Below are 15,079 nucleotides of genomic sequence, written 5' to 3' on the forward strand. Positions count from 1 at the left end.
AGATTAGTATGGGTTTTCAGAAAAGAAGAGTGAATGTTGGGGTGAAGAAGGTGGTGAGAGTAAGGGAGCTTGGGAAGGAGACCTGTGTGAAGAAGTATCAGGAGAGACTGTGTACAGAATGGAAAAAGGTGAGAACAATGGAAGTAAGGGGAGTGGGGGAGGAATGGGATGTATTTAGGGAATCAGTGATGGATTGCGCAAAAGATGCTTGTGGCATGAGAAGAGTGGGAGGTGGGCTGTTTAGAAAGGGTAGTGAGTGGTGGGATGAAGAAGTAAGAGTATTAGTGAAAGAGAAGAGAGAGGCATTTGGACGATTTTTGCAGGGAAAAAATGCAATTGAGTGGGAGAAGTATAAAAGAAAGAGACAGGAGGTCAAGAGAAAGGTGCAAGAGGTGAAAAAAAGGGCAAATGAGAGTTGGGGTGAGAGACTATCAGTAAATTTTAGGGAGAATAAAAAGATGTTCTGGAAGGAGGTAAATAGGGTGCGTAAGACAAGGGAGCAAATGGGAACTTCAGTGAAGGGCGTAAATGGGGAGGTGATAACAAGTAGTGGTGATGTGAGAAGGAGATGGAATGAGTATTTTGAAGGTTTGTTGAATGTGTCTGATGACAGAGTGGCAGATATAGGGTGTTTGGGTCGAGGTGGTGTGCAAAGTGAGAGGGTTAGGGAAAATGATTTGGTAAACAGAGAAGAGGTAGTAAAAGCTTTGCGGAAGATGAAAGCCGGCAAGGCAGCAGGTTTGGATGGTATTGCAGTGGAATTTATTAAAAAAGGGGGTGACTGTATTGTTGACTGGTTGGTAAGGTTATTTAATGTATGTATGACTCATGGTGAGGTGCCTGAGGATTGGCGGAATGCGTGCATAGTGCCATTGTACAAAGGCAAAGGGGATAAGAGTGAGTGCTCAAATTACAGAGGTATAAGTTTGTTGAGTATTCCTGGTAAATTACATGGGAGGGTATTGATTGAGAGGGTGAAGGCATGTACAGAGCATCAGATTGGGGAAGAGCAGTGTGGTTTCAGAAGTGGTAGAGGATGTGTGGATCAGGTGTTTGCTTTGAAGAATGTATGTGAGAAATACTTAGAAAAGCAAATGGATTTGTATGTAGCATTTATGGATCTGGAGAAGGCATATGATAGAGTTGATAGAGATGCTCTGTGGAAGGTATTAAGAATATATTGTGTGGGAGGCAAGTTGTTAGAAGCAGTGAAAAGTTTTTATCGAGGATGTAAGGCATGTGTACGTGTAGGAAGAGAGGAAAGTGATTGGTTCTCAGTGAATGTAGGTTTGCGGCAGGGGTGTGTGATGTCTCCATGGTTGTTTAATTTGTTTATGGATGGGGTTGTTAGGGAGGTAAATGCAAGAGTTTTGGAAAGAGGGGCAAGTATGAAGTCTGTTGGGGATGAGAGAGCTTGGGAAGTGAGTCAGTTGTTGTTCGCTGATGATACAGCGCTGGTGGCGGATTCATGTGAGAAACTGCAGAAGCTGGTGACGGAGTTTGGTAAAGTGTGTGGAAGAAGAAAGTTAAGAGTAAATGTGAATAAGAGCAAGGTTATTAGGTACAGTAGGGTTGAGGGTCAAGTCAATTGGGAGGTGAGTTTGAATGGTGAAAAACTGGAGGAAGTGAAGTGTTTTAGATATCTGGGAGTGGATCTGTCAGCGGATGGAACCATGGAAGCGGAAGTGGATCATAGGGTGGGGGAGGGGGCGAAAATTTTGGAAGCCTTGAAAAATGTGTGGAAGTCGAGAACATTATCCCGGAAAGCAAAAATGGGTATGTTTGAAGGAATAGTAGTTCCAACAATGTTGTATGGTTGCGAGGCGTGGGCTATGGATAGAGTTGTGCGCAGGAGGATGGATGTGCTGGAAATGAGATGTTTGAGGACAATGTGTGGTGTGAGGTGGTTTGATCGAGTAAGTAACGTAAGGGTAAGAGAGATGTGTGGAAATAAAAAGAGCGTGGTTGAGAGAGCAGAAGAGGGTGTTTTGAAATGGTTTGGGCACATGGAGAGAATGAGTGAGGAAAGATTGACCAAGAGGATATATGTGTCGGAGGTGGAGGGAACGAGGAGAAGAGGGAGACCAAATTGGAGGTGGAACGATGGAGTGAAAAGGACTTTGTGTGATCGGGGCCTGAACATGCAGGAGGGTGAAAGGAGGGCAAGGAATAGAGTGAATTGGAGCGATGTGGTATACAGGGGTTGACGTGCTGTCAGTGGATTGAATCAAGGCATGTGAAGCGTCCGGGGTAAACCATGGAAAGCTGTGTAGGTATGTATATTTGCGTGTGTGGACGTGTGTATGTACATGTGTATGGGGGGGGTTGGGCCATTTCTTTCGTCTGTTTCCTTGCGCTACCTCGCAAACGCGGGAGACAGCGACAAAGTATAAAAAAAAAACAAAAAAAAAACAAGCAAGTATGCAAGGTAAACTTACCAAACAGGGAGTGCCATACCAAAGTGACCAGGAACTTTGTTCATTAGCAAGGAATATAGCCCTGTGTGAGACACTACTGTATTAAGAAGAGAGTCTTCTCTTAACAGAGCCTTGTATAAAGATTTCAATTAAAAGATATGAATGAAATATTCATTCAATTAAAGAAATATTCATTTCATAAATAAGGTATATACAACAGTCATTAAAAACCAAACTTTACAGCTATACAACAAACACAGAAGGAAAAGAACCAATGAACACATCTATCGCCATCTTTACATTCTCTAAGCCAGTTGTATACAGCCCACCACAATTCACATCAGTTCAGTCTTGGGTGCCCTCTTTTTGGCTATCTCCAATGTATAATTAGAGACAATCTAGAGACAATCTCAAACTCATCACATCCAGAAAATGGCCTGCAAATGCAAATGTAGGTAAAATATCAAAGGCACCAATGAAAGAGATTCATATAGACTTAAAATGGAAGTGCTAAGCAGGGTAGAGGCAAGTGAGTGTCAGGCACATGTGGGTCAGGTGACTGGATTAGATACCTCTGCCATTAGAGTGAAACTTTCTCGGAGACTATTCATCCTCAAACATACGAAACTTAATCTTACCGAGATCGGAAATGCATGAGGCTTTTTTCGTCTGTGGGCAAGTTCTCAGCCACACCCTTCCTTTTCCTTTTCTTTTGTTTACTCTTGTATTCTGCCATGACAGCACTTAGCTTACTGTCCAAGTTGTTTAGCTCTTCCTTTGGAACACTATCAATATCTACATCCTCCTGAAGAATAAAAGAAATTAACCAATAAATCTCTTGCATTAACTTCAATAACCACCCCATCCATAAACAAATTAAACAACCATGGAGACATCACGAACCCCTGCCACAAACCGACACTCACTGGGAACCAATCACTTTCCTCTCTTCCTACTCGTACACATGCCTTACATCCTTGGCAAAAACTGTTCACTGCTTCTAGCAACTTACCTCCCACACCATATACTCTTAAATCCTTCCACAAAGCATCTCTATCAACCCTATCACATGCCTTCTACAGATCCATACATGCTACATACAAATCCATCCGTTTTTCTAAGTTTTAGAGAGAGGGGTAAGTATGCAGTCTGTGGTGGATGAGATGGCTAGCGAAGTGATTCAGTTGTTCACTGATGACACAGCGCTGGTGTCTGATTTGGGTGCGAAAATGCAAAGGTTGGTACTGAGTTTGGTAAAGTGTGTGAAAGGAGACAGTTGAGAGTAAATGCGAGTAAGAGCAAGGTTATTAGGTTCAGTAGGGTTGAGAGAAGTTAACTGGGCGGTATGTTTGAATGGAGAAAAACTGGAAGAAGTGAAGTGTTTTAGATATCTGGGAGTGGACTTAGCAGCGGATGACACCATGGAAACGGAAGTGAGTCACAGGATGGGGAGGGGGCGAAGGTTCTGGGAGCGTTGAAGAACGTGTGGAAGGCAAGAATGTTTTCTCGGAACAAAAATGGGTATGTATAAAGGAACAGTACAGTAGGGTTGAGGGTCAAGTCAATTGGGAGGTAAGTTTGAATGGAGAAAAACTGGAGGAAGTAAAGTGTTTTAGATATCTGGGAGAGGATCTGGCAGCGGATGGAACCATGGAAGCGGAAGTGAATCATAGGGTGGGGGAGGGGGCGAAATTCCTGGGAGCCTTGAAGAATGTGTGGAAGTCGAGAACATTATCTCGGAAAGCAAAAATGGGTATGTTTGAAGGAATAGTGGTTCCAACAATGTTGTATGGTTGTGAGGCGTGGGCTATGGATAGAGTTGTGCGGAGGAGGGTGGATGTGCTGGAAATGAGATGTTTGAGGACAATGTGTGGTGTGAGGTGGTTTGATCAAGTAAGTAATGTAAGGGTAAGAGAGATGTGTGGAAATAAAAAGAGTGTGGCTGAGAGAGCAGAAGAGGGTGTTTTGAAATGGTTTGGTCACATGGAGAGAATGAGTGAGTAAAGATTAACCAAGAGGATATATGTGTCGGAGGTGGAGGGAACGAGAAGTGGGAAACCAAATTGGAGGTGGAAAGATGGAGTGAAAAAGATTTTGAGTGATCGGGGCCTGAACATGCAGGAGGGTGAAAGGCAGGCAAGGAATAGGGTGAACTGGATCGATGTGGTATACCGGGGTTGACGTGCTGTCAGTGGGTTGGATCGGGGCGTGTGGGGCGTTTGGGGTGAGCCATGGAAGGTTGTGTGGGGCCTGGATGTGGAGAGGGAGCTGTGGTTTCGGGCATTATTGCATGGCAGCTGGAGACTGAGTGTGAGCGAATGGGGCCTTTGTTGTCTTTTCCTGGCGCTACATCGCACACATGAGGGGGGAGGGGGATGGTATTCCATGTGCAGTGAGGTGGCGATGGGAATGAATAAAGGCAGACAGTGTGAATTGTGTGCATGGGTATATATGTATGTGTCTGTGTGTGTGTATATATATGTGTACATTGAGATGTATAGGTATGTATATTTGCGCGTGTGGACGTGTATGTATATACATGTGTATGGGGGAGGGTTGGGCCATTTCTTTCGTCTGTTTCCTTGCACTACCTCGCAAACGCGGGAGACAGCGACAAAGCAAAATAAATAAATAAATGAAGGAACAGTGGTTCCAACAATGTTATATGGTTGCGAAGCATGGGCTATAGATAGGATTGTGCGGAGGAGGGTGGATGTGTTGGAAATGCCGTGTTTGAGGAAAATATGTGGTGTGAGGTGGTTTAATCGAGTAAGCAATGAAAGGGGTAAGAGAGATGCATGGTAATAGAGAGTGTGGTTGAGAGAGCAGAAGAGGGTGTGTTGAAATGGTTTGATCACATGGAGAGAACGAGTGAGGAAAGATTGACAAAGAGGATATGTGTGTTTGAGGTGGAGGGAACAAGGAGAAGTGGGAGACCAAATTGGAGGTGGAAGGATATTGAAAGTGATTTTGAGCAATTGGGGCCTGAATCTACAGGACGGGTGAAAGGCGTGCAAGGAATAGAGTGAATTGGAACGATGTCTTATATCGGGGTCAACATGCTGTCAATGGATTGAACCAGGGCATGTGAAGCGTCTGGGGTAAACCATGGAAAGTTTTGTGGGGCCTGGCTGTGGAAAGGTAGCTGTGGTTTCGGTGCATTATTACATGACAGCTAGAGACTGAGTGTGAACGAATGTGGCCTTTAATGTCTTTTCCTAGCGCTACCTCACGCACATGAGGGGGGGAGGGGGTTGTAATTTCATGTGTAGTGGGGTGGTGATGGGAATGAATAAAGGCAGACAGTATGAATTATGTACATGTGTATATATGTATATGTCTGAATGTGTATATATATGTATACGGTGAGATGTATGGGTATGTATATTTGCGTGTGTGGACGTGTATGTATATACATGTGTATGTGGGTGGGTTGGGCCAGTCTTTCATCTGTTTCCTTGCGCTACCTCTTTAACGCGGGAGACAGCGACAATGCAAAATGAATAAATAAATAAATTACTATATATGTATATGTCTGTGTATGTATATGTATGTATATGTGCATGTATGGGTGTTTATGTATATATATGTGTATATGGGTAGAAAGAAAAAGACTTTGAGCAATTGGGGCCTGAACATACAGGAGGGGGAAAGGCGTGCAAGGAATAGAGTGAATTGGAACGATGTAGTAAACTGTGGTCAACATGCTGTCAATGAATTGAACCAGGGCATGTGAAGCATCTGGGATAAACCATGGAAAGTTTTGTGGGGCCTGGATGTGGAAAGGGAGCTGTGGTTTCGGTGCCCCACAAAACTTTCTATGGTTTACCCCAGATTCTTCACATGCCCTGGTTCAATCAATGGACAGCACGTAGACCCCGGTATACCACATCATTCCAATTCACTCAATTCCCTGCACACCTTTCACCCTCCTGTATGTTCAGACAACCAATCGCTCAAAACCAAAGCTCCCTATCTACATCCAGGCCCTACAGACCTTTCCATGGTTTACCCCAGATGCTTCACATGCCCTTGTTCAGTCCAATGACAGCACATCGACCCCAGTATAGCACATCATTCCAATTCACTCTATTCCTTGAACCGCTCACATCTTCCTGTATGTTCAGGCCTCAATCACTTAAAATCTTTTTCACATCCTTCTACCTCCAATTTGGTCTCCCGCTTCTCCTTGTTCCCTTCACCTTTGACACATATATCCTCTTTGTCAATCTTTCCTCGCTCATTCTCTCCATACGTCCAAAGCATTTCAACACACACTCTTCTGCTCTCTCAACCATAATCTTTTTATTTTCACACATTTCTCTTACCCTTACATAACTTACTCGATCAAATCACCTCACATACAATACTGTCCTCAAACATTTCATTTCCTACACATCCACCCTTCTCTGTACAACCCTATCCATATTTATGTATATGTGTGTATGTATATATGTGTGAACATGGGTGGATGGGTTTTTCTTCATATGTTTCCTAGTGCTACTTCGCTGATGCAGGAAAAGGCGTTCAAGTATAATAATAATATAAAATAATGAGACAGTGAGCTCTGTCTTAGACAAAGGGGAAGGACGGGTGGATAATTTGTATCTGGAATACCAAAAACCATTGACAATGTCGCACTTGGGAGGCTGATTAAGAAGCTGGAACACCAAGCAGGAATAAAAGGGAAACTCCAATGGATAGAGGATTATCTGAAAAAAGACAAGAACAAAGAAAGCATGTCAGAGGAGCCTTCTCAAAATTGGATGTCACCAGAGGATTGCCACAGGGTTGTATTCTGATATCATTACTTTTCTTAGTCTAAGCAAATAATTTGCCTAAGGGCAAATAAGCAAAGGTCATGAGGGAAGTCAAAAGTGAGGAGGATTGCATTAACTTACAAGAGCACCTAAACAGACTCCAAAGTTGGTCTGATACATGGTTGATGAAATTCAACCCATGCAAATGTCAAGTAATAAGGGTTGGACAAAAATGTCAAGTAATAAGGGTTGGACAATGTGAAAGGAGTCAATATGATTACTTAGTACGTAATAAGCTCCAAGATTGAGAGTGTATGAAGGACTTGGGGGTTAACATCTTCCCAAAGCTGTTGCCAGAGTACCACACTTGGAGAATAGTTAAGCATATAAGCTGCCTAAGAAGGCAGTGATAGAAGTGATATGAAGGCATATGATAGAGTTGATAGAGAATATATGGTGTGGAAGGCAAGTTGTTAGAAGCAGTGAAAAGTTCTTATCGAGGATGTAAGGCATGTGTACAAGTAGGAAGAGAGGAAAGTGATTGGTTCTCAGTGAATGTAGGTTTGCGGCAGGGGTGTGTGATGTCTCCATGGTTGTTTAATTTGTTTATGGATGGGGTTGTTTGGGAGGTAAATGCAAGAGTTTTGGAAAGAGGGGCAAGTATGAAGTCAGTTGGGGATGAGAGAGCTTGGGAAGTGAGTCAGTTGTTGTTCGCTGATGATACAGCGCTGGTGGCTGATTCATGTGAGAAACTGCAGAAGTTGGTGACTGAGTTTGGTACAGTGTGTGAAAGAAGAAAGTTAAGAGTAAATGTGAATAAGAGCAAGGTTATTAGGTACAGTAGGGTTGAGGGTCAAGTCAATTGGGAGGTAAGTTTGAATGGAGAAAAACTGGAGGAAGTAAAGTGTTTTAGATATCTGGGAGTGGATCTGGCAGCGGATGGAACCATGGAAGCGGAAGTGAATCATAGGGTGGGGGAGGGGGCGAAAATCCTGGGAGCCTTGAAGAATGTGTGGAAGTCGAGAACATTATCTCCAAAAGCAAAAATGGGTATGTTTGAAGGAATAGTGGTTCCAACAATGTTGTATGGTTGTGAGGCATGGCCTATGGATAGAGTAGTGCGCAGGAGGGTGGATGTGCTGGAAATGAGATGTTTGAGGACAAAATGTGGTGTGAGGTAGTTTGATTGAGTCAGTAATGTAAGGGTAAAAGAGATGTGTGGAAATAAGAAGAGCGTGGTTGCGAGAGCAGAAGAGGGTGTTTTGAAATGGTTTGGGCACATGGAGAGAATGAGTGAGGAAAGATTGACCAAGAGGATATATGTGTCGGAGGTGGAGGGAACGAGGAGAAGTGGGAGACCAAATTGGAGGTGGAAAGATGGAGTGAAAAAGATTTTGAGTGATCGGGGCCTGAACATGCAGGAGGGGGAAAGACGGGCAAGGAATAGAGTGAAGTGGATCATGTGGTATAACGGGGTCGACGTGCTGTCAATGGATTGAATCAGGGCATGTGAAGCGTATGGGGTAAACCATGGAAAGTTGTGTGGGGCCTGGATGTGGAAAGGGAGCTGTGGTTTCGGGTATTATTGCATGACAGCTAGAGACTGAGTGTGAACGAATGGGGCCTTTGTTGTCTTTTCCTAGCGCTACCTTGAACACATGAGGGGGAGGGGGATGTTATTCCATGTGTGGCGGGGTGGCGATGGGAATGAATAAAGGCAGACAAAGTGAATTGTGTGCATGTGTATATATGTATATGTCTGTGTGTGTATATATCAGTGTACATTGAGATGTATGGGTATGTATATTTGCATGTGGGGACGTTTATGTATATACATGTGTATGGGGGTGGGTTGGGCCATTTCTTCCGTCTGTTTCCTTGCGCTACCTCACAAACGCGGGAGACAGCGACAAAGCAAAATAATAATAATAATATAATAATAAGCTGTATGTGAGAAATGTATGTGAGAAATACTTAGAAAAGCAAATGGATTTGTATGTAGCATTTATGGATCTGGAGAAGGCATATGATAGAGTTGACAGAGATGCTCTGTGGAAGGTATTAAGAATATATGGTGTGGGAGGCAAGTTGTTAGAAGCAGTGAAAAGTTTTTATCGAGGATGTAAGGCATGTGTACGTGTAGGAAGAGAGGAAACTGATTGGTTCTCAGTGAATGCAGGTTTGCGGCAGGGGTGTGTGATGTCTCCATGGTTGTTTAATTTGTTTATGGATGGGGTTGTTAGGGAGGTGAATGCAAGAGTTTTGGAAAGAGGGGCAAGTTTGAAGTCTGTTGGGGATGAGAGAGCTTGGTAAGTGAGTCAGTTGTTGTTCGCTGATGATACAGCGCTGGTGGCTGATTCATGTGAGAAACTGCAGAAGTTGGTGACTGAGTTTGGTAAAGTGTGTGAAAGAAGAAAGTTAAGAGTAAATGTGAATAAGAGCATGGTTATTAGGTACAGTAGGGTTGAGGGTCAATTCAATTGGGAGGCGAGTTTGAATGGAGAAAAACTGGAGGAAGTGAAGTGTTTTAGATATCTGGGAGTGGATCTGGCAGCGGATGGAACCATGGAAGCGGAAGTGGATCATAGGGTGGGGGAGGGGGCGAAAATTCTGGGAGCCTTGAAGAATGTGTGGAAGTCGAGAACATTATCTCGGAAAGCAAAAATGGGTATGTTTGAAGGAATAGTGGTTCCAACAATGTTGTATGGTTGCGAGGCGTGGACTATGGATAGAGTTGTGCGCAGGAGGATGGATGTGCTGGAAATGAGATGTTTGAGGACAATGTGTGGTGTGAAGTGGTTTGATCGAGTAAGTAACGTAAGGGTAAGAGAGATGTGTGGAAATAAAAAGAGCGTGGTTGAGAGAGCAGAAGAGGGTGTTTTGAAATGGTTTGGTCACATGGAGAGAATGAGTGAGGAAAGATTGACCAAGAGGATATATGTGTCGGAGGTGGAGGGAACGAGGAGAAGAGGGAGACCAAATTGGAGGTGGAACGATGGAGTGAAAAGGACTTTGTGTGATCGGGGCTGAACATGCAGGAGGGTGAAAGGAGGGCAAGGAATAGAGTGAATTGGAGCGATTGGTATACAGGGGTTGACGTGCTGTCAGTGGATTGAATCAAGGCATGTGAAGCGTCCGGGCGTAAACCATGGAAAGCTGTGTAGGTATGTATATTTGCGTGTGTGGACGTGTGTATGTACATGTGTATGGGGGGGGTTGGGCCATTTCTTTCGTCTGTTTCCTTGCGCTACCTCGCAAACGCGGGAGACAGCGACAAAGTAATAAAAAAAAACAAAAAAAAAACAAGCAAGTATGCAAGGTAAACTTACCAACAGGAGTGCCATACCAAAGTGACCAGGAACTTTGTTCATTAGCAAGGAATATAGCCCTGTGTGAGACACTACTGTATTAAGAAGAGAGTCTTCTCTTAACAGAGCCTTGTATAAAGATTTCAATTAAAAGATATGAATGAAATATTCATTCAATTAAAGAAATATTCATTTCATAAATAGGTATATACAACAGTCATTAAAAACCAAACTTTACAGCTATACAACAAACACAGAAGGAAAAGAACCAATGAACACATCTATCGCCATCTTTACATTCTCTAAGCCAGTTGTATACAGCCCACCACAATTCACATCAGTTCAGTCTTGGGTGCCCTCTTTTTGGCTATCTCCAATGTATAATTAGAGACAATCAGAGACAATCTCAAACTCATCACATCCAGAAAATGGCCTGCAAATGCAAATGTAGGTAAATATCAAAGGCACCAATGAAAGAGATTCATATAGACTTAAAATGGAAGTGCTAAGCAGGGTAGAGGCAAGTGAGTGTCAGGCACATGTGGGTCAGGTGACATGGATTAGATACCTCTGCCATTAGAGTGAAACTTTCTCGGAGACTATTCATCCTCAAACATACGAAACTTAATCTTACGAGATCGGAAATGCATGAGGCTTTTTTTGTCTGTGGGCAAGTTCTCAGCCACACCCTTCCTTTTCCTTTTCTTTTGTTTACTCTTGTATTCTGCCATGACAGCACTTAGCTTACTGTCCAAGTTGTTTAGCTCTTCCTTTGGAACACTATCAATATCTACATCCTCCTGAAGAATAAAAGAAATTAACCAATAAATCTCTTGCATTAACTTCAATAACCACCCCATTCCATAAACAAATTAAACAACCATGGAGACATCACGAACCCTGCCACAAACGACACTCACTGGGAACCAATCACTTTCCTCTCTTCCTATCTCGTACACAGCCTTACATCCTTGGCAAAAATGTTCACTGCTTCTAGCAACTTACCTCCCACACCATATACTCTTAAATCCTTCCACAAAGCATTCTATCAACCCTATCACATGCCTTCTACAGATCCATACATGCTACATACAAATCCATCCGTTTTTCTAAGTTTTAGAGAGAGGGGTAAGTATGCAGTCTGTGGTGGATGAGATGGCTAGCGAAGTGATTCAGTTGTTCACTGATGACACAGCGCTGGTGTCTGATTTGGGTGCGAAAATGCAAAGGTTGGTACTGAGTTTGGTAAAGTGTGTGAAAGGAGACAGTTGAGAGTAAATGCGAGTAAGAGCAAGGTTATTAGGTTCAGTAGGGTTGAGAGAAGTTAACTGGGCGGTATGTTTGAATGGAGAAAAACTGGAAGAAGTGAAGTGTTTTAGATATCTGGGAGTGGACTTAGCAGCGGATGACACCATGGAAACGGAAGTGAGTCACAGGATGGGGAGGGGGCGAAGGTTCTGGGAGCGTTGAAGAACGTGTGGAAGGCAAGAATGTTTTCTCGGAACAAAAATGGGTATGTATAAAGGAACAGTACAGTAGGGTTGAGGGTCAAGTCAATTGGGAGGTAAGTTTGAATGGAGAAAAACTGGAGGAAGTAAAGTGTTTTAGATATCTGGGAGAGGATCTGGCAGCGGATGGAACCATGGAAGCGGAAGTGAATCATAGGGTGGGGGAGGGGGCGAAATTCCTGGGAGCCTTGAAGAATGTGTGGAAGTCGAGAACATTATCTCGGAAAGCAAAAATGGGTATGTTTGAAGGAATAGTGGTTCCAACAATGTTGTATGGTTGTGAGGCGTGGGCTATGGATAGAGTTGTGCGGAGGAGGGTGGATGTGCTGGAAATGAGATGTTTGAGGACAATGTGTGGTGTGAGGTGGTTTGATCAAGTAAGTAATGTAAGGGTAAGAGAGATGTGTGGAAATAAAAAGAGTGTGGCTGAGAGAGCAGAAGAGGGTGTTTTGAAATGGTTTGGTCACATGGAGAGAATGAGTGAGTAAAGATTAACCAAGAGGATATATGTGTCGGAGGTGGAGGGAACGAGAAGTGGGAAACCAAATTGGAGGTGGAAAGATGGAGTGAAAAAGATTTTGAGTGATCGGGGCCTGAACATGCAGGAGGGTGAAAGGCAGGCAAGGAATAGGGTGAACTGGATCGATGTGGTATACCGGGGTTGACGTGCTGTCAGTGGGTTGGATCGGGGCGTGTGGGGCGTTTGGGGTGAGCCATGGAAGGTTGTGTGGGGCCTGGATGTGGAGAGGGAGCTGTGGTTTCGGGCATTATTGCATGGCAGCTGGAGACTGAGTGTGAGCGAATGGGGCCTTTGTTGTCTTTTCCTGGCGCTACATCGCACACATGAGGGGGGAGGGGGATGGTATTCCATGTGCAGTGAGGTGGCGATGGGAATGAATAAAGGCAGACAGTGTGAATTGTGTGCATGGGTATATATGTATGTGTCTGTGTGTGTGTATATATATGTGTACATTGAGATGTATAGGTATGTATATTTGCGCGTGTGGACGTGTATGTATATACATGTGTATGGGGGAGGGTTGGGCCATTTCTTTCGTCTGTTTCCTTGCACTACCTCGCAAACGCGGGAGACAGCGACAAAGCAAAATAAATAAATAAATGAAGGAACAGTGGTTCCAACAATGTTATATGGTTGCGAAGCATGGGCTATAGATAGGATTGTGCGGAGGAGGGTGGATGTGTTGGAAATGCCGTGTTTGAGGAAAATATGTGGTGTGAGGTGGTTTAATCGAGTAAGCAATGAAAGGGGTAAGAGAGATGCATGGTAATAGAGAGTGTGGTTGAGAGAGCAGAAGAGGGTGTGTTGAAATGGTTTGATCACATGGAGAGAACGAGTGAGGAAAGATTGACAAAGAGGATATGTGTGTTTGAGGTGGAGGGAACAAGGAGAAGTGGGAGACCAAATTGGAGGTGGAAGGATATTGAAAGTGATTTTGAGCAATTGGGGCCTGAATCTACAGGACGGGTGAAAGGCGTGCAAGGAATAGAGTGAATTGGAACGATGTCTTATATCGGGGTCAACATGCTGTCAATGGATTGAACCAGGGCATGTGAAGCGTCTGGGTAAACCATGGAAAGTTTTGTGGGGCCTGGCTGTGGAAAGGTAGCTGTGGTTTCGGTGCATTATTACATGACAGCTAGAGACTGAGTGTGAACGAATGTGGCCTTTAATGTCTTTTCCTAGCGCTACCTCACGCACATGAGGGGGGGAGGGGGTTGTAATTTCATGTGTAGTGGGGTGGTGATGGGAATGAATAAAGGCAGACAGTATGAATTATGTACATGTGTATATATGTATATGTCTGAATGTGTATATATATGTATACGGTGAGATGTATGGGTATGTATATTTGCGTGTGTGGACGTGTATGTATATACATGTGTATGTGGGTGGGTTGGGCCAGTCTTTCATCTGTTTCCTTGCGCTACCTCTTTAACGCGGGAGACAGCGACAATGCAAAATGAATAAATAAATAAATTACTATATATGTATATGTCTGTGTATGTATATGTATGTATATGTGCATGTATGGGTGTTTATGTATATATATGTGTATATGGGTAGAAAGAAAAAGACTTTGAGCAATTGGGGCCTGAACATACAGGAGGGGGAAAGGCGTGCAAGGAATAGAGTGAATTGGAACGATGTAGTAAACTGTGGTCAACATGCTGTCAATGAATTGAACCAGGGCATGTGAAGCATCTGGGATAAACCATGGAAAGTTTTGTGGGGCCTGGATGTGGAAAGGGAGCTGTGGTTTCGGTGCCCCACAAAACTTTCTATGGTTTACCCCAGATTCTTCACATGCCCTGGTTCAATCAATGGACAGCACGTAGACCCCGGTATACCACATCATTCCAATTCACTCAATTCCCTGCACACCTTTCACCCTCCTGTATGTTCAGACAACCAATCGCTCAAAACCAAAGCTCCCTATCTACATCCAGGCCCTACAGACCTTTCCATGGTTTACCCCAGATGCTTCACATGCCCTTGTTCAGTCCAATGACAGCACATCGACCCCAGTATAGCACATCATTCCAATTCACTCTATTCCTTGAACCGCTCACATCTTCCTGTATGTTCAGGCCTCAATCACTTAAAATCTTTTTCACATCCTTCTACCTCCAATTTGGTCTCCCGCTTCTCCTTGTTCCCTTCACCTTTGACACATATATCCTCTTTGTCAATCTTTCCTCGCTCATTCTCTCCATACGTCCAAAGCATTTCAACACACACTCTTCTGCTCTCTCAACCATAATCTTTTTATTTTCACACATTTCTCTTACCCTTACATAACTTACTCGATCAAATCACCTCACATACAATACTGTCCTCAAACATTTCATTTCCTACACATCCACCCTTCTCTGTACAACCCTATCCATATTTATGTATATGTGTGTATGTATATATGTGTGAACATGGGTGGATGGGTTTTTCTTCATATGTTTCCTAGTGCTACTTCGCTGATGCAGGAAAAGGCGTTCAAGTATAATAATAATATAAAATAATGAGACAGTGAGCTCTGTCTTAGACAAAGGGGAAGGACGGGTGGATAATT

At 43.6% G+C, this 15,079-nt stretch overlaps 1 protein-coding gene across 1 annotated transcript in view; it reads right to left on the reverse strand.

The window, feature by feature from the left end:
* Positions 1–15,079, reverse strand: part of Mybbp1A (MYB binding protein 1a) — a 181,373-nt gene that overhangs the window by 84,498 nt on the left and 81,796 nt on the right. The window contains exon 12 of the mRNA XM_071675197.1: positions 3,056–3,222. Within this exon, the coding sequence (XP_071531298.1) occupies positions 3,056–3,222 (167 nt within the window). The remainder of the gene's footprint in view (positions 1–3,055; positions 3,223–15,079) is intronic.

The sequence above is a fragment of the Panulirus ornatus genome, chromosome 20 (genome assembly GCF_036320965.1).
Source record: "Panulirus ornatus isolate Po-2019 chromosome 20, ASM3632096v1, whole genome shotgun sequence".
NCBI classification, from domain to species: Eukaryota; Metazoa; Arthropoda; class Malacostraca; order Decapoda; family Palinuridae; genus Panulirus; species Panulirus ornatus.